Source organism: Mangifera indica, chromosome 18 (assembly GCF_011075055.1).
Source record: "Mangifera indica cultivar Alphonso chromosome 18, CATAS_Mindica_2.1, whole genome shotgun sequence".
Taxonomy (NCBI): domain Eukaryota; kingdom Viridiplantae; phylum Streptophyta; class Magnoliopsida; order Sapindales; family Anacardiaceae; genus Mangifera; species Mangifera indica.
The window spans coordinates 11,883,510-11,904,639 of record NC_058154.1 but is presented as its reverse complement, the minus strand read 5'-3'; the positions used below and the strand labels follow the sequence as shown (position 1 = coordinate 11,904,639).

The window sequence follows — 21,130 nt, the reverse complement described above, 5'->3', positions numbered from 1 at the left end:
GAAGCTCAAGTATTATTTTATTTTATTTTCAGTTTGTTTGTTCACTTTCAAAGTAAGATATGTGAATCCTTGTTGCACTTAGTCAAGTATTATTTTATGTTAATTTCATGTTTCGAGTGATTTGTCATGGAGAAATTATAGGGAATCAATTTATGGTTCATAATTAGGAGCTTGTCATGAAGCAGAAGTAGGGAAACAATTTGTGGCTCATAATTAGGAGCTTTTCTTGAAGCAAAAGTAGGGAAACAATTTGTGGCTCATAATTAGAAGCTTGTCATAGAGAAAATATAGAGAAGCAATTTGTGGCTTATGGTTAGGAACTTGTCATGAAGAGATTGCAGAGAACTCTCTTTCGTATTTCCTATATATAAATATGCTTAATAAAAATAAATATAGCTTTCCCAAAAATTTGTCAACTTATCGACTACTTTTTCTTACGAGTAATGTTATGTACACAAATAATGTGTACAATTTTATATATAATCAAAGACATATCATTATTCGATTGGATAGTTTAAAATTAAAGATAAAATAACACTCAATCACATAATAACATATCATTGGTTGTACACAAAGCTATGCACATGAGTTGTGAAGATAGTTTTATTTTTTTCTTGCTCCTTGAAAAAACAACACAATAAATATTTAATATATAACTATATATAATTTTATTTATGTCACTGATTTCATGGTGATATCATCGATTTGATTGACTAATTAGACCCATAAGACTTGGGCCTAAATTTACAAGAATTTTCCAATACTTGTTAATTGAGTAGGTCCCCTAAACAGTGTGGACTCCAAGGCAACTAAAAGAAGACATACATAGAAAGGGTTTGATTTTATGAATATTGAAATTTTTGCCGAAAAAATCAACCTCATATACAAAATTACCACACATATAAACGTCCAAATATTTTTACCATAAATTGAGAAGAATTCCAAAAACACCCCTTAATTGACCAGTTATTGTTGGTGGTTTTTGTTCACGCGTGAACTTTGACCTTGTTATTGTTCAATCACACAAAGACTCTTGCATTTCTATCATATACTATGAACATCTTTTTTTTTGTCTATGCAAAGATATCAATAATGAACTTAAATTTTGGATAGTTGATTGTTGATAATTGGATTTTTTAATTAGATTTATGATTTGGTGAGTGATAATAAAATGTTTTTAGTTGAAAGAAATCAAGAATGAACTCAAATTCTGTTTTTTAATTAGATTTATGATTTAGTGAGAATATTTATATCTAATTCTGAATTGTGTATCTGTGGGAGAACAGGTCGGAGAGATCACCAAGGTTTGAAGAGTTGTCAAAGATTTCAATTTCCCTTGATTTTTCTAACTTCTGCCTTGGCAAGATTCCATAAATAATTACCTGTCAGGATTCTAACTTCCAAGTTGAGTAAAAAAGGATCCATTGACAAATGAACCATGGGTTTACATTCTAATATTTATTAATTAAGCTCCAGGAAAGAACTAGAATCAGGTCATATTGAAGGGAGAAGCAGCATAAGTCTTTGAAGCATGAAAATATTCATCATATATTGAAGGTTATCTTTATAGTTTCAGATATAGGATGCTCCATGAAGAAAGAATCTTATCTTTCAAGAATTCATGATCCTACTTGTGAATCAATCTGTGATATCCAAATGATTCAATGATCGGGTCATATTATGAACAAGTGTTGCAGGCTTGACTTACTAAGGATAAGCTTTATAGATGAAATGAATTTAAAGTAAAGAAGGCTAGAATGAAATTTATGGATAACATGAAATGAATTTAAAATTATTATACTGTTAAAAGGAGGCTTGACTTGCTAAGGATAAGCTTTATAGATGAAATGAATTTAAAATTATTATTTTGTGAGTGAGTGGTGTGAGTTTTTATGTAAGTGTGAGTATTAATAAAATTTAAAATAATAATTTTTCAGTATTAATAAAATTATTATTTTGTAAGCATCATTCTTGTTCAACATATACAACTTAAAATTTTGAGCTGCATGAAAGAGTGGTTATAACTTAAAAAAATTTCTATGCGTTAGGTCATATGTTCAAACTAAATAGTTGTAAAAGACTTCTACTCTCCAGTACTCTTCAAAAAGTCATGACAATGAAATATGACGAGATATGACATTGATATTATTATATCAAAACAAACAATATATAGTACTCCGTTTCGAACTCTCCCATGTTATGAAACCAATCATGAGCACTGTTCTTGTAGCACTTTTCCTGCAGTTAGTTCCATTGCAACCATCAACATTTGCTTTTGCAGTGGAAGCTCTTTCCTAGGTTGCATACAAATTGAGAGAGAAGCACTTTTAAGTTTCCAAAATGACCTCATAGATCCTACCAACCGGCTTGGCTCTTGGAAAGGTAGGTCATGGAGATTGTTGTCAATGGGCTGGTGTTGTTTGTGACAACTTGACACTCCATGTTCTTGAGCTCAACCTTAGAAATCCTGCTTTGAAAGATCATGCATCTGAGGCTGAATATGATGCTTATCTGAGGTCAATGTTGAGAGGAAAGATAAATCCCTCTTTGTTTGATTTGAAGCATTTGGTTTCCTTGGACTTGAGCGATAATAATTTTGAAGGAATTCAGATGCCTGAATTTCTTGGTTCAATTGAGAAATTAAGATATCTTAATCTCTATTACAACGAATTCCATGGAAGGGTTCCTCACCAACTTGGAATTCTCTCCAATCTGCAGTGTCTTGTCCTCGGTAGCAACTCCTATCTATACACTGAGAAAATTTGGTGGTTGTCTCGTCTTTCATCATTGAAGTATCTGGATTTGGACTCAGTGGATCTTAGCAAAGTCAATGATAATTGGTTGAAGGTGATAAATACACTCCCTTCTCTGGCAGTGTTACGATTGCAAAGTTGTCAACTTGGTCAGTTTCCTCCTCTAACCAGTGCAAATTTTTCATCTCTAACCTAACTTGATCTTTCTCTCAACCAATTGAACACTTCGATTCCTTCTTGGGTTTTTAGTCTTGGTAATTTAGTATACCTTAATTTAAGATCTAATTATTTCCAGGGTCCGATTCCCACTGGACTTCAAAACTTGACTTCTCTTGAGTTTCTTGATTTATCTGATAATAGTTTCAATTCTTTAATACCCGCTTGGTTGTACAAATTTAACCATCTTAAGCATCTTGGTTTAAGATGGAATATGTTGCAAGGTACAATTTCTACTACTATTGGAAACTTGACTTCCATCAATTTCCTTGATCTTTCTTACAATAGATTTGAAGGAAAAATTCCAAAATCATTAGGAAGACTTTGCGACTTGCACTCAATTTTTCTAACAATGCTTTGATTGAGTCAAGAGATGTCTGAGATCTTAGATATTCTCTCTACATGTAACATCCTTGGTCTAATAACCTAGCCCACTGTCAAGATATTGTCCACTTTGGACACACAGTCCATCATGGTTTTGCTTTTGGGCTTTACAACCCAAAACGCGTCTTAACAGTTTAAGGAGGTCACAAACTATTTAACCAGTCAAATTCTCCCATTACTAACCGATGTGGGATACATAGATAGAGTATAGGCAGACCCAATATCTCTCTTGTGCTTTGTCATGTGGGATTTGCCTAAGGGTCTCACATACACCCCCCTTACAGGACTCAACGTCCTCACTGAGGTTTGCCCCACCATCGTTCAAGAGGACAGGCGGAGTCGCTCTGATACCATTTGTAACATCTTTGGTCTAATAACCCAGCCTACTGTCAAGATATTGTCCACTTTGGACACACAATCCATCATGGTTTTGCTTCTGGGCTTCACAACCCAAAACACGTCTTAATAGTTTAAGAAGCTCACAGGCTATTTAACTAGTCAAATTCTCCCACCACTAACTGATGTGGGATACATAGACAGAGTACAGGCAGACCCAACATCTCTCCCGTGTTTTGTCGAAGTGGGATTTGCTTAAGGTTATCACACCACATGTGTTTTTGAGAGACTGGAGTCATTAGATTTAAGTTACAATCAACTTTGGGGTCAGATTACTGATCAACTTGGGCAATTTAAAAGTCTGCAGTTTCTTTATTTGCATGACAACTCCATTCCTGGTCCTATTCCATCTTTTTTAGGAGAACTTTCATCATTAGTAGACCTAGATATTTCTTATAATCAATTGAATGACACTTTTTCTCAGGTTCACTTTACTAATCTCACAAGGCTACGCTGGTTTATTGCAAATGAAAACTCATTGGTGCTGAAAGTTAGTCTTGATTGGGTTCCTTCCTTTCAGCTTGAATATTTAGTGTTGGGATCTTGTTATTTAGGGCTTCGATTTCCTTCATGGGTTCACTCACAAAAATATTTACATTCTCTGGATTTATCAAATGCAGGAATTTCAAATACAATGCCTGAGTGGTTTTGGAAATCTATCAACCAATTTGATTTGTTAAATCTCTCCCACAACCAAATCCGTGGGGAGATTCCGAATTTTAGTAAGGTCACCAGATTGTAGTATCTTGACTTAAGTTCTACTAAATTTTCAAGTGTGTTGCCTCTGGTATCCTCTAATTTGATTCAATTAGATCTTTCCAATAATAGTTTGTCAGGATCTATGTCCCACTTTTTGTGTTCTAGGAAAAATGAGTCAAAGGCAACTCGAATTCTCAACATTTGATATAATCTTTTATATGGGGAGTTGCCTGATTGTTGGATGAATTTCTAATGCTTGTCTGTTCTGAATTTGGATAACATTAACTTCAGTAGTGTCTTTCCTATCTCAATGGGAACTTTGACTTTTCTCGAGTCCCTTCATTTTCGCAACAACAACCTCTCTAGTGCAATCCCTTTATCTCTTAAAAATTGTACAGAGTTAAAGGTAGTTAATTTTGGCTGAGACAGAAGAAGCTTAGATAATTCTGAAGATCCAGAAGCTACTACAGATTGTATGTTGCCAACAGCAACAACTGGTGCAACAGCCTCTGGACTGGATGCTACCTCTTGAATAGAGCCAGAAGAGTTATCAACACTAGATGGTGCTTGAACCACAGAGGAAGGAATAAAAACAAGTACTTGAGAATTAGCAGATGCTTCTAAAACTATTCCTTTTGTGTGAAGCTTTTCTGCTTGTTCACGGGCCAACTAGAAGGACATTTTAGAAATGATCAGGAAAATGAAATATTTCAACAAAATATTCAAAGCAATGATAAAATTTTTAAAAATACTTAAGAAAATGAAAGATTCTACAAATATTAGAAGGAACGATAAGTTCATAAGTCAACATAGGGAAAACACCTTCAACTCATCTGGTATTGACCATTTTGATTGCTTGGTAACTGTGTTATCGCAATACCTGCAGAATAGTAAAAAATAAGATCAAATCAAAATGAATAACTATTTGACTTGCAAAGCTTATGAATGAATAATTCAAAGGCAATTATATAGGATTGTTTATTTTCTCTTATCAGGACTAGTAAATTCCTTCTAGCCAGTTGATGTATCAGCCCTCTACCACAGTTAATACATGAAAATAAGTTATAATTTCATCTTGTTGGAAATAATTAAACATGTCAGGATCAAAATCTGTGAAATCTGTAAATATGAATTTATGTACCCATTTTAATTTTCGATGAAGTTTCTTCGAATACGGCATGAGGTGTTGACGTTAATCTATTTTCACGACACCATTTGCTCACGTATTGCTTTTCATCTTAGGAGACTGGATCTATGGTTTTTGTATTGGGTGGAGAATTTTTCTTTGCAAAAATGGTGTTCTTCTTTTTTTGGAGGCAATTAGGACTTTATATATGAGTCCAACTGCTAATAATAACCATCAATAACTGCCATTTGGCAGTTAATCAAGTCGGGTCGGGTCGACCCATCACAGGTAGACCCGGATCCAATATCTCCCATTCACATATGATAGAAGACCTGAACCAAATGTTTAACCATAGAAATCCCATACAACAGTACGTTTCATACTTGCAAATGTGTCACGCGATCTCGCGAGCAACCTGCACTTGAAAGCTAAATATTATGCATTTGTTAGGAATAACATAGTCGCTTTAATCCGAATAAAAAAAAATAAAGGTTAGGCTCGCAGCACCCCCAGACTTACTCGATAACACTAACTCTCTTTAATCCCTCATTTATCATTGTGTTATTTTTCTATGTATCCATGATCAAGTCCAATCTCCATATGAGTGACATAATCGACCGACCAATGGACACATGTAATATATAAGTCTTCCTCTTCTACTCGAAATTCTCAATTTAAACTTAACTGTTTTTCTAGTCATATTCTATAGACTAAATCATGTGTGGTCATAGGTTCCAAGCTAAGATAGCAACACTAAGGGTAAATATTGAACAACAGTAAAAAGTCAAAGGGTACCAACATGAGGTAATCCTCATAAAGTCTCACACAGTGAAAGAGCAGGGATTCATCCTTCCACTACTTTAACTAGTCGTCTTACTTATGCACATATATTATAAATCATGTGCTATAGTGTGTATTTTCTTAAATATCATTCACAACACTGTACAGATCTTAGTTCAGTCGCTACCCTTAGCGCCTAACCTGAGTTCTTAATCATCTTCACACTTACAGGTATTTATCTATATCAAAAACTCACATATAGCATTCACAAGTTATTTGGACATGGGGAATCCAAATCTGTCATTTTCAAATATATCTATTCATGACCTCATCTTAATCAATCATCAAGGCAACATTTTTATTTCAATAAATCTTTTCTTGAGAAATTTGTCTTTCATTGGTATGTTCTCTCAGTATCACATTTCTCAAGAATAATGTCTCAGTTTTGCTTGCTCTCTCAGCGCCAAAGGCGATTGCTTGTGTGAGTGAGCCAATCTTTAACTTGTGTGACATTACAATCTTGTTGAGCTAAAAATGGTATGTATGCAGTGAAAACCCAAGAATTTTGGGACGTAAGTTCAAAACATAAAATGAACTTAAATTCATGGTTTTTGACATTGTGTCATCAGTATAATATATAAGCTTAACACTTATCAATCATAGTGTATGTAATCCAAGAAATTTAACATGTGCAAGATATACTTTTCTTGGAAGAATTTGGGTCAATAGATCAGTGACTATACAATGCATAGAATTATATTGTATGTTTATTTTCGTCTTGGAAATGGAGTCTCCTATTATGTTGTGTCTAGTGTCGATACGTTTGGTTATCTTATAAAAATTCAGGATCTTTCATTTCAACAGACAACCATTGCTCTGACAATATTGTCCTGTTTACTTAGATTCACAAAAAATCTTCTTAACTAAACAGTTTCTTGCACATTTACTGAACAAACTATATACTAGGCTTCCGATGTGGATACGGTTACGCATCTCTGTTTCTTATCGTTCTAAGATTTGGGCCCTTTTGGAGTAAGAAAACTTAGCCGTAATTTAATTTGCATTGGTTTAAAAACATTTCCCCAACTGATATCTCAATAGCCAATCAAACACAAGTTCGATCCTTAATCACATAATCAATCATCCATAGAGCCTTAATAATATCAAAATTCTATATACAACCTTTTAATGCTCTTTTCAACATTTACTCATATCGACTAACTAGCCCAATCAAAAATAAATATTTGGGCATGTATGCACCATAGCATACATAATACATCTGATGACATCTGAATAGGTAACATTTTACATTTCTCTACTTCTATCTTAAGTTTTGGGACATATCTCTTTTGGCTCAATAATTCGTCATTTGACACAAGAATATCAACGGGTTCATAATATATCATATTGGATTGTTCCAAAACCTTTTGAATATTATGTTCTTATGACAGAGTCAAAAGTTTCGTTAAACAATTCCTCTAGATTTAAATTCACAATATGTAATATGTTTTCCCACATCTTGCAAGTCAAAGATATGGACAACCATCCTTTGATGATTATCACTTACTTTCTAGAAGTTTATCCAACTAGGCAATGCGTACATACGAACAATTCTATTTATGTGAAAGTTCTTAATAAACTTTCATAGGCTAATTTATTCAACCCATCTTGGCCAATATGCCCTAATGTAACATGTCATATTTTTGCATTCATATCTATACACATAGGAGAAGCAAATAATAAAAAACTTAACATTATCAAAAATGTAAGGTGACAAACACCATATAACCATTCAACCAACAAACCAAATCTTGTAGAAATCAATTCTATCACATTTCAATAAAACACCCAAAGAAATTCAAATTATATCCTAGTTTAAGAAGAATAAGTACTTTGATCAAGATTTGTTGAATATTTAGAGCATATTGAATTTCGTGTAGGTATAGGATTCAATCATCTATAAAACTTATTTACTCGTGTCTATTCCTCTCACTACAACCTTTGTGTTGTTGCCTATATATATCCAATTCACTTTATTTAGAATTCGATAAAAATCTACTAAAAATCTTCTATCATGAACTACTTGGTCAGTGGCTCCTAAGTCCATAATTCGTGTAAGATAATACTCAGTTAATATCATAGTACTACAGAACAAAGTTTCATCACTTTATGTTGAACAAAACTATCATTTTCAGCTCTATTCATTCACAGGCGATATAATTCTTGTTGCTTCTATTACAACTACTCATCTTGTTTCTGTCTCTTCTTCTAGTACTTTTGCCACTCTTCTCATTTCAATTCCTTGTTTTTATTCTTTGAGCATTAAACGATCTCCTTCCTCATGAACTACTTGGTCAGTGGCTTCTGAGTCATAATCCACGTAGGATAATACTCAGTTAATATCATAACACTAGAGAACAAAATTTCATCATTTTATGTTGAACAAGACTATCATTTTCAGCTCTGTTCATTCACAAGCGATATAATTCTTGTTGCTTCTATTACAACTACTCATTTTGTTTCTGTCTCTTCTTCTAGTACTTTTGCCACTCTTCTCATTTCAATTCCTTGTTCTTATTCTTTAAGCATTAAACGATCTCCTTCCTATATTAGGACTTGAGCCACTCACTTTTAAAAGTTGATTCTGCAACGTATGCATGAGTATTAAATTTAGCTGCCCCAAGGGTGCTTGTCCTCTAGTTTTATATGGCTAGAATAATTAATAAAAGTTCTTCTTTCCTCATTGTGGGTCATATATACCTTTATACGCTCCCCCTATTGAAAAGAAATAGTTTTTCTAAATGAATCTACTGTTCATATATCAGGTTACGTGTAGCTGACTTTAGTTTCATAATCAGATTTGACATTCAATCAAATTCAATAATCAATTGTCTTTATTTAGGGACTGTAGTTCCTCCAAACTTTTTAACTAAAACCATACTTATGGTATATGCAGTTGAACATTACTAGTACTCATATACCAGATTATTATTTATGAAACTGATCAAGATATCACACGAAATAGATCTTGCTTCTTATATACGTGATACGCGTCCACATCACATTTGTGTAAGGCACTCATTTGCGTTTCTATTCCCTAGTCAGCCACAACTCTATCTTAACCTGATCTATTGCCTCCAAAGCTTTTTGCTCATCTAAGATATTATGCATTTCAAATGCCACATGATTTAATTCTCTCTATTCAGTATCATTCTTATTCAAATCAGCCATCATTTTCTAAGATGTTATGGTTAACTAGATTACAGAGACATATCTATCAGACACAACGCTATTAATGCAATCAAATACACATCAATTATCATAATTACGCATTAAAATTTTAAAATATCTCACATAAGGCATAAAATCGAAAGTTCACTATATTCTCAATTATCTTCCATGACACAAATACTTGACATTTTAAACTTTAATCTAATTTCGTCAATATTAATTTTGGATAAGAATTTCATTAAATTATATCAATCTCAGAATTCTCACATTTAACTAATATATATGATACAATGAATGCATCATCTATTTTGACTAGGACCATTTTATCAACCCGTATTGATCTTTGAGTCACTTTATCCATGATAAAGTCTCTATTACATTTGCGTTAGGTCAAATACCTCGCATCACGATAGTTTTGGGAATAACGATAAACTAATGGATATTCTCTCGTACATTACAAAGCGTCGCTCTATAACAAGCTGTAATGAATCCATTCAGTCCCAAAAAAGTTTTAAATTCTTATCCCGAATAAAATCATTGATTACGGGGCTCATATTCGTGCATGGATATTCTCTCTTTTCCAATTAAGAGAATTCAATAGAATATTAATAGTTTCAACATGCAATGCGATGGTCCTTAGTTAACAAACTTGCATGAAGTAGAAACATGTATTTCAAAACACCAATATGTGTTTTCGGGAGTCAGAATAAGATATTACATGTCATTATACACCGTAAGACCCATGGAACATATCTCATATACAGATTTGAGCACTACACAACTTCCAAGGATTTGAAAACAGAATTCACGTACCAAGACGCATTGGAAATGGGTGTTCACGCGCTACCACGTGCCATAATAATCTCATACAATCCTTCACGCACCAAATCAATGTCGCACGTGCCTTTATGCATAGTATATATGTCTGCAGGCGCCTTCACATGCCAGGAATGAGTCAAACATGCCTCACGCTCTGAAATAAGGCTGTCACGTGCCAGACAACTCAATTCACACGCTTCACGCGCTCACACATGTCGGTCAACGGTATGGTCAACGTTTTGACCATTGATCGGTCAACTGACCCTGATGGATCATTGATCGGTTTGGGTGACCCAATTGACTATCAGGTTTGACCAACCCTGTTGACCAATCTGGTCGGGTAATCGGGTTTTTCCAACTCGATTTTGATCCGAAATTGCACATAAACCCTAGTTTTCCTGTCCATCTAATTGACTACTTTCCGATGACTTTCCAGCAACGATACTATAGGGCTTTTGTAGCCCAGTTGACGCTAAGGCCTATCGTTCCAATTTTTGGTGTCGATGGCATTGGAATCGATCGAAACAGTGACAAATCAAAAGACGCCTTGGGTCTCGGATTTGGGTCAATTTTCATCGATTCTGGTGTTAATTCGAGTCAATTTTCAATTTAAAACATGCAATACCATTCCAATCATTCATCCAACATGTTTCCCAACACTAATTTCATGCAATTTTAGCCGAATTAAATTCGTGTCCAAAAACGAATTTTGAAAACGAAATTCAACATGCAGATTTTAATTTTCACAATATATGCAATACGAATCACAAAAAAACATAACAAATACGTAACCTAGGCTCTGATATCAATGTTGGAAATAATTAAACATGTCAAGATCAAAATCTGTGAAATCTGTAAATACGAATTTGCATACCCGTTTCAATTTTCGATGAAGTTTCTTTGAATACGGCACGAGGTGTTGACGTTAATCTATTTCCACGACACCATTTGCTCACGTATTGCTTTTCATCTTGGGAGACTGGATCTATGGTTTTTTGTATTGGGTGGAGAATTCTTCTTTGTAAAAATGGCGTTCTTCATTTTTGGGAGGCAGTTAGGACTTTATATAAGAGTCCAATTGCTAACAATAACCACCAATGACTGCCCTTTGGCAGTTAATCAAATCGGGTCGGGTTGACCAATCATGGGTGGACTTGGATCCAATACATCTGATTAGAAATAACATCCTAAAATAAGACTTCAGAAAGCGGGCTTCAAGGTCTTTATCGCAATTGGGCATGTTTAGTTGGAAAGCCTAAACTAGAAATGTTAGTACCCCTGAGCAGTGTATCATACACAAAAGAAGCTATAAAAATACTTCACACACAGTTAATAACCACATGATGAACGAGCAATAAGCTCTGAAATTTTATGCACAAGTGAATCAACAATATATGACACTGAGAATCAACGGGTATAAAATCAACAAAATGCCTATTCTCATATCCCACGAAGCTCTGATAGCATGAGAAATTCAAACAGATTATCATAACAATCAAACAAATAGTACAAAATGGCAGAATTTACTAACATTCATGCTATAAAGTAGGTAGAGCAAGCAACAAAGACCCACAGCAAATCCTACCTCTCAATAGAGTAGCAGAGCATGTACCTGTAAACACCTTTATGCAATGGAAGTCCCACAAGCATATATGGAAATAATAAGAATGTAAACATCAAAGAAAATAAATAATTTACTCTTTTTATAGAAATCAATAATTAATCCACAGAATAAAACTTGATGCAAATATATACTAATAGAAGACAAATTTCACAATACCTTGGAAAATAATTAACCATAAGCCATAGCTAGAAGGTACATAATGGTAAATGAATACAAATCAAAGGACGAAAACATATTGTGTCAATAAACTTGATAATAAATTACATACAAGTAAAAAATTATCTGATTTGTTGGATTAGAATGGATTAAGTCATTTTAACAATTGGAACCCAAAATAAGTTAAAGCTCATAATTAATAAAGATGTTATCCAGGACTTGTCTCTTGATCCAGGACTTGTCTGAGCATGATGGGTTGAGTTAAAAAGAAGTTAGACCCTTGAGTTAAAACCTAGGGAAACCTATGGGCCAGCCGAAAAGAGCTAGATCTTGTTTTGGGCTGAGCCATCCAGATCCAAGTTTAGGAGGATGTCTGTTCCTATAATGGGAAAATCTTTATCACATATTTCTTCTTGTCTAACCATATATTCAAGGATATCTTCATAGTTTCAAATATGAGGAAAGAATCTTATCTTAGAAGAATTTGTGATCCTACTGTTGACATCCACATGATTCAATGATTAAACTTTTGGCATTGCCCAGAAACAGCCAGTGTCCTGACAAGGGTACATGCATCCCACTAACAGAGTATTCTTTAACTATAATGAATTAAAACTAAAGTAAATGAATTCAGGGTAGAACAGATCCTGAAAAATATGATTTGAGCTAATAGTTGAAATGGGTTGATGCAGAATGATCTACGCAAGAACCACACATTCAGGTCACAGTTTCATGACGTGTGCAAAAGTTGGAGTGGATACCTTGGCGTCAAATAAGGGTTTCTGCGCAGAGCTTTTAGGGATTGGTGATTTCTATTATGAACTTGGTTAGTGTCATATTTAATATGGGCCCATATCTCATGAGTCATGACAATAGTTTTTTAAGGTGTGATGTCATGTAAATGTTGAAAAACTTCTGGATGCATGTAAATACCCAAGATTCCTTTTATAACCTCTCTAAGACTCCTTTTAGTAAATTGGCTATTGCTTGATCTTATTATTAGTTTATTTTTGAAGGAACGACTGAAATTTGCAATCTGTAAATTGATAATTTTGTTCCTCTTCTTACCAACAGGAAACTGCAATTTCATGTTCGAGTGAGTGTAGGATGTTCCTGCCTAATGTGCTCATAATTTAATGGAAATTTCTGCCGAGGAAAAGGTTGTTATGCTGCGTGAATTGGGGAGAACATCCCTGAATAGATTGTGTTCTCTGTGATATAATCATAGGAAGCCTGATTTGGTTCTTCATATCCTAAAATTAGAACCAGGTCTCCATGTTTCCTCTTATCTGTTTAATTCAATCATAAGAATCATGTTTTTTGTGGTAGCTGGCTTCTTACCTTTAAAATTAAATCAGCTGAACTTTTTGGCATTGCAGCTACAAGTTTCTGCACGTAGCTGTAAATCTTTGTCTGTGACTTCTAAATAACTCCACCTATAGGTTTTATCAATGATGTGCTCGTTATACCTACTTGTACAAAGTTACATTCACAATTTCATAGAATGTTTATACTGAAATATAGCGGCTTGGCTAGACGGGGGTACAAATTGTTGAGATTTGCTTGGCAACAAGACCACACAATGGAGGTCTAATCAACATGCAGGAACTCTGCAATCTCCTCCGGCAGAGGCGAAAAGGTGATCGTGAAGCTGCATCTGAGGATGACTGCGTGCGTGCCATAAGTAAGCTGAAGGTAATGAAATTAAGCCTATTTTGGGTACATTTCATGTTGATGGAATTATGGTGACTGATAAATAAACACCCAATGCTTAAATTTATCCAGGTAATGGGTAGTGGTTTTGAGGTGATTTCCACTGGAAAGAAAAAGCTTATCCGCTCCGTTCCTACTGAGTTGAACAAAGACCATAATCAAATTTTGAAGTTGGCCCAGGTTATAACCTTTTTCTTTATACTATTCCATATTCAAAATTCTTTTTGCAATGTCTGCAAAAACATGAAAAATTTGTATTTCTTTACTCTTCTGAGTGGAATAATGTATTACCAGTTGAAAAATATCCGAGTTCATTGCCCTTTTGGCTCATTTAGGCTCAAGGTTTTGTAACCGTTGATGAGGTAGAGAGACGGCTTTCGTGGACAACTGGTTGTGCCATTGATGCACTTGATGGTTGTTAGACGTAAGTTCTTGCTATCATTGGCCTTCATATTTTGTACTACTAAATATATATATATTTTTTTGCTTATGTTGGTCACTTGTATGGTTGGATGCATTGGACTCATAAATCCTTACTGTTTGATATACAGGAAGGTTTTGCTATGATTGGCCACAGAGATGGCAGACGACGGTATTGGTTCCTCTGTGTGTCTTCAATCACCTCATCAGTTGGAGTTGATACTTAGCATGATGTTTCCTCTTTCAATAAAATTGTATTGAATCAAAATGTCATTCGTGGATACCCAAAAGATAAAGTGCAAAAAGGTATCATATATCTCCTTTTCCACTTTTGCCATCCTACACAGTTATGATGTTCATGGATATATGTTAAGCTTTTAAGCCATTTTTCCCATGAGAATATTATGTGCCATCTTTCAAGGGAAATGAAAATAAAGACAGTTGATGTGGGCAAAAAAATGTGTTTATACATGTTCATCCGCAGTTGAGATGCAAATCCTCGGGTTTATAACATTGCAGTCCTGTCAACTTTGAGTATGTGTTGACTGAGGCCATTAAGATAAAGGTCGGTAGAGCAGGGTAAAAGGATAGGGCACTGGTTCGGTTGTTTCAGAATTCCTTTTGTTGGCATATTTTCTTTGTTGGGGCATTATTCATTCAATGTATATGACCGTCTTTGATTTATCAAAAGTACTTCCTATCTTCAGTTGACCCTAGGATTCACCTGTGTTGCTGTAGTCAACAGATTTTACAGAGTACAAATTCTGTGTCATCCTGGCAAGGTGTAAAAGAGAGAAACTTGAAATGATTCGCAATAATAAGTAAATTTCTAAAACTATCATAAAAAGAAGTCTTGATCTTCCATTATGAACAAATGTTGCAGGCTTGACTTACTAAAGATAAGCTTTATAGATGAGATGAATTTACAATAAAGAAGGCTGGAATAAAATTTATAGATAAAATGAATTTATTACTTCAAATTTGGAGCTCAAATGGAAATTAATACAAATATGATGTATTGATCTCAAATACCATAACCACCAGTAACATCCTTTCGTAGAAAAAACAAAGTACATAAGCTCCAAACATTCAAAGGTCAAAAGAGAAACATAAACAGTCTAGTAACATTTTCTTACAACAATGCTCAGTTTGTCCTGCTGCCGATTAAGGAATTGGAAATATATGCACCTCCATCTCCTGTTGAAGAATAGAGGTCCTATAAAACTCCAGAATCCCACCACGAATCCAAGAGCCATGCTTACATAAAACCAGTCTACTTCATCTTCATTACCTTCCTTTTCTCCTCTGTTCTGATTGCCGGATGTTGGAACGCTTACTGTGCAATTATTAGAAAGAGGAGGACCGCAAAGTTCATTGCCTGTATAAGAAGATGCACTAAAGCTTTGCAGTTGAGTGCTTGAAGGAATTTTTCCAGAAAGTTTGTTGTTGGATAAGTTCAAGACACTTAAAAATGTCAACTTTGAAATGCTTTGTGGGATTTCACCAGAAAGTCGATTTCTAGAAAAATCAATGGACTCTAAAAAACTCATAGCACCAATGTTTCCTGGAATTCTCCCGGTGAAAGAATTGTGAGAAAGATTCAATGACTGCAATTCTAAAAGATCTGTCACTTCTATAGGGATCTCTCCAAAGAAGTTATTTTGTGAAAGATCTATCATTCTTACAAACTTCAGAATTGTATTATATTCAGCCAGCACACCTTTATTCACAAGCAATGCATCCTCCATATAATCTGAATAATCTGCATCAGCAGAATACCATAAATCTTCAGCCATTTCACTTTCTCTAATCATGGCACTGAAGTTACTGATACACCTTGGAATGTTTCCAGAGAAATTATTATCAGCCAAATCTAAGATTTGTTAAAAACTAAGATGGCAAAGTTCCCTCGGTAAATGACTATGAAACTTATTTGATCGAATGATCAAAATCTTTATTCTTGAAAATCTTTCTCCCATCCATGCAGGGACATTTCCAACAAAGTCATTTTCACCAAGATCAAGCTTAACAATTTTTGTACAATTCTGAAGTGACACTGGTAGTTCCCCAAAAAGGTTGTTTTTGCGAACGTTTAATAACTGAAGATAAATTAAGGTCCCAATAGAAGGAGGAAGAGTTCCAGTAAATCTGTTGTTCTCTAAATTTAGAACTTTTAATTGTTGCCAATTCATCCAACAATCAGGTAATTCCCCCGAAAGAAAGTTAAAACGAAGGGTGAGTATTTGTATCAAACTTTTGGACTTATTCATCTCCTTACACAAAACATGAAAAATTGATCCTGACAAAGCATTATTGGAAAGATCAAGTAAATGCATTTTAAAGGGTATTAGAGGTAAAGGACCTGTTAAATTATTTGAATTCAAGACAAGTACCATAAGTTGAGTTGACGGGATTAAATTTGGAATCTCCCCATAGAATTGGTTGTGTGAGAGATTTAAAAATGTTAATGGAAATTTAAACAAATATTGTGGAATAGTGTCAAAAATGTTTGAGTTGGATATATCAAGGTAATCCAAACTCGTTTGTGCACGAAGCCAAGATGGGAAATGAGGCCCTACATGACAGAAACCTAATCCTAAGGACTGAAGCTTAAACGGAGGTCTCCACTGAGGACCGACTTTCGACATTAGTGAATTTCCAGATGCAAAAAAAACTATCAATCTTGTGAGATTGTTAAAGTGGATTTCAGAAAGAGTTCCATTGAATTGGTTATAAGCAAGAAGCAGAATTTCTAAGGATGAAAGCTGTCCTAAAGACCTTGGAATAGGACCTGAAATTGAGTTGTAATTAAGAGAAAGAGATTTTAAATTTTTAAACAGTCCAAGTTGATTGTTCAATGGACCAAAGAGATGAGTACCCGAGAAGTCCAATGACTCTACAACTTCTGCAAGACATTTAGAGAAAATATTCAACACTTGAGATATTTCCTGATTCAATCTAACCCATCCGAGAGACATAGATCTCAAGTTGCAAAGTCTTCCAAATGATACTGGCATTCCTCCTTCAAAATGATTTTCTGAGAGATCAAGTACTTTGATAGATGACAGGTTTCCTAGGCCATCCATCGAGCCTTGCAAGCTATTGTACGAGAGGAAAAGTTCCTCAAGATTTCTAAGTCTGTACAACCAACTGGGCATCGAAGAATTGAAGTCGTTTTCAGATAAATCAAGATGTCTAATGGAAGTGAAGTTTTGAAGTCCATCAGGGATTGGACCTTCAAAATGATTTCCACTTAGATCAAGGGAGGCAAGAGATGAAAAATTTGCAACAGGTTGGGGAGGAAAGTGATGAAGCATACAGTATGATAATTTTAGCACTACTAAGGAAGGGAGAGTGTGTATCACTTGCAACCAGTCAGAGGAATTGCTAAGATCCACACCAACCAAGTCAAGGTGTTTCAACAAAGAAAGACGAGATAACCACGACAAACTCTTCACATCTAAAATGCCACCGAGGCCAAGATACTGTAAATTAGAGAGATTTCCAAGTTGGGGAGGAATCATACCCTGGAATGAATTCAGAGATAGATCGAGGTACCTTAAATTCTGCATAGATCCAAGAAATCTGGGAATCTCTACTCCTTTAAAATTGTTGTCGCTTAAGTCCAATGAACTCAAATGCTTCAAATCAACCAGGGAAGGATTTATCTTACCAGACAACTTTGACCTCTCACGAGCATCATATTCAGCTTGAGTGGAATACTCTTTCTCTGGGGAAGTCCTAAGGTTGAGCTCAAATACATGGCCTGTCAAGTTATCACAGTCAATACCGTGCCATGTACAGCAATCTTCATGACCAGAAGTCCAAGAGGCAAGCCGATTGGTAGGATCAATGAGATCTTGCTTGAACCTTAGAAGTGCTAGTCTCTCGCTTTGGAGGCAACCAGCAGAAGAGCTTCCTTTACAGAAGCTAATGTTGATGATCGCTATAGTGATGAAAACAAAGGCAACAGCGATTCTCATGGTTTGCTTCATTTGTTTTAAAGAAATGAGCATACCAGAACACTATCAGTGGTTTGATATTTATACTGCTTTTTGCTAACATAACTGGGGAACCATTCAAATCCAAACAGTTGCTAGGAAAGCTCCATGAGGTTTCTTGCTCTTTACTAATGCAGCAAGATTTTCAAAGATATTGAATAAGTGAAATTAAAAGAGGACAACAAAATCGAACTTTAAATTTTTTAATTTTCTTTCAAGATATTATGGAATACTTTCTCAGTTTGAAAAATTGCAAAGAATTTCTGGGAATCTTCAAATACTTGTAATTTTAGCAGGAAGCATGAACAGAGCAGACTCCAAGTAAATAATAAGAGGACAACATTTTGGAGAACGAAAAGATATAAAATATATCATTGATTGTTATTAAAACAATATAAAGTAATTTCAAATCAGACTGGTTTGCTGAAAGCTTATGTCTAGTCCATCTAGGCTAAGGGCAAAGCACATTTTAATCATGGATCGGATTGGCTCATGGTTGAACCAGTCACATTGTATCTAATGAAAGTACCCTTCTTGCATGTGATTGATCACAAATACAGATAAATTTATATTTAATGTGGTTCAGTAAATGTATTTAATATATAACTATAAATGATTTTATTTATTCAATTGATTTTATGGTGATATCATCATACCACCATTAAAACCAACTATAGCATTGTTTGATTTTATCGAAGAAGTTTCCTCGTGTGTGCACTGACTTGAAAAATCAAAGTAATTCTTTGACTCATGATTCAATGTAATGATGAAAAGGAAATTTCCTGCTGTTTTACTAGAAATACTCTCTTAACAATTGGTTGGTTTGAAAAGTCATTTCCTAAAATTGAGGGGTTCAAGAGTATTTTTTCTATTTTGATACTAAGAAGAGTTTATAATTTCAAAGAATATTATTGGTACTAAGAAAATTATTAATAGAATCCAAAATGAAATCATAATTTTATTAAAACTCTCTAATTGGATTACAATTGATATACTTCCTTTAACACATGATCAATAATATCTCTAATTGCACAATTTGGAGAAATGCAAATACTTTCAGTTTTAGTAGGCCCCCCCATTAACAGAGTAGACTCCAAGTCAACTAAAAGAGGACAAGCAAAATCTTACTTTGAATTTTCTAACCTTTTTTTTAGATTTCATAGAATATTTTCTTGGTTGGAAAAATTGCAAATAATTTCCGGGAATCTTCAACTACTTGTAATTTTAGCTGGAACCATTAACAGAGTAGACTCCAAGTCAATCATAAGAGGACAACATTTTGGAGAACGAAAAGATACAAAATATCATGTATAGTTTTATTGCATGGGAGAGAGAGGTCTTTAAACATGTTTTCTCAAAGTTTTTAGAATCAATAAAACTATACATACACATTTTTTATATACAATTTAGATATACAGATAAGTCATTATATAATTGAATAATTTTAAATTAAATACAAAGTAATTTCAAATTTATGGTGCTTAAAAAAATGGTGTACACGAAGTAATTATGGTTTTACTTGTGAGAAAGATAAGACTTTTGCCGTTGCACATAGAAACACTTTTGTGATTGTTTTAAAACTTAGATCAGACTGAATAATTGAACCAGTTTGACTAAGACCTAATGTTTAATCCCATCTAGGTTAAGGGCAAAATACATTTCACTCATTGTATCTAATGCACTCATAATTGAACTAGTCAAATTGTATCTGATGAAAGTATCCTTTTTGCATGTGATTGGTCACAGATACCATTGGATTTGGTAAATTTATGTTGTTCAATAAATACACTTAACATATAATTATAAATGATTTTATTTATGTCATTTATTTCATGGTCATTTCACCAGTCCGATCGATCAATCAAGGCCTTGAGTTATATTTTTACATTGAGAACCTAAATTTACAAGAATTTTCCAATACTTGTTAAATTTGGTAGGTCCCCTGAACAGAGTGGACTTCAAGTCAACTAGAAGAGGACAAACATAGAAAGGGTTTGATTTTTCTAACTTCTGCCTTTTCAAGATTCCATAGATAATTCCAGGGATTTATGGTTTATAACATTAGAGCTGAAAAAGTAAGGATTCCAACTTCCAAGTTGAATAAAAAAGGATCCATATTGACAAATCAACCATGGGTTTATATTTTAATATTTGTTGACTAAGCTCCAGGAAAGAACAAGAATTAGGTCATATTAAAAGGAGAAGCAGCAAAAGTCCTTCAAGCATGAAAATCTTCATCATATATTTCTCTTGTCTAACTATATACTCAAGGTTATCTTTATAGTTTAAGATACGTGATGATTCATGAAGAAAGAATCTATCTTTGAAGAATTCATGATCCTACCTGTGAATCTGTGACTTTTACGCTTAGGTACTCTTCAACAAGTCATGACAATGAAATTATATCAACTTAAACTATAGTTTGTTTGATTTTATCTAAGTTTCCTAGCATGTGGGCTGACTTGAATAATCAAAGTATATTGCCAAACTCAAATGGAAATTAATACAAATATGATTTATTGATCTCAAATACCATAACCATTAATAAAATCATTATGTGGAAAATACAAAATACATAAGCTCCAAACATTCAGATCAAAAGAGAAACACAAAAAGTCTAATTACATTTTCTTACAACACTGCCCACTTTGTCTTGAAGGCTACTCAGGAATTGGAAATACATGCACCTCCTTCTCCTGCTGAAGAATAGAGGTCCTATAAAACTCCAGAATCCCACTACAAATCCAAGAGCCATACTAACATGATTTATTGATCTCAAAATATCATAACCACTAATAAAATCTTTCTGTAG

The 21,130-nt window shown here is 34.2% G+C and overlaps 2 protein-coding genes and 2 pseudogenes across 2 annotated transcripts; 2 read left to right on the top strand and 2 right to left on the bottom strand.

Moving 5' to 3' along the window:
* Positions 1-2,123: 2,123 nt before the first annotated feature.
* On the top strand, positions 2,124-3,330 carry LOC123201761 (annotated as a pseudogene).
* Positions 3,331-10,616: 7,286 nt separating this feature from the next.
* Positions 10,617-14,544, top strand: LOC123201760 (annotated as a pseudogene).
* Positions 14,545-15,270: 726 nt separating this feature from the next.
* LOC123202362 (receptor-like protein EIX1) lies at positions 15,271-18,652 on the bottom strand. The gene has a single exon (XM_044618252.1). It carries the CDS (start codon positions 18,331-18,333, stop codon positions 16,201-16,203), a length of 2,133 nt encoding a protein of 710 aa, XP_044474187.1. The 5' UTR covers positions 18,334-18,652; the 3' UTR covers positions 15,271-16,200.
* LOC123201758 (receptor-like protein EIX2) lies at positions 15,436-16,113 on the bottom strand. Its single transcript, XM_044617315.1, has one exon. The coding sequence runs from the start codon at positions 16,111-16,113 to the stop codon at positions 15,436-15,438; it is 678 nt and encodes a 225-aa protein (XP_044473250.1).
* Positions 18,653-21,130: the final 2,478 nt, after the last annotated feature.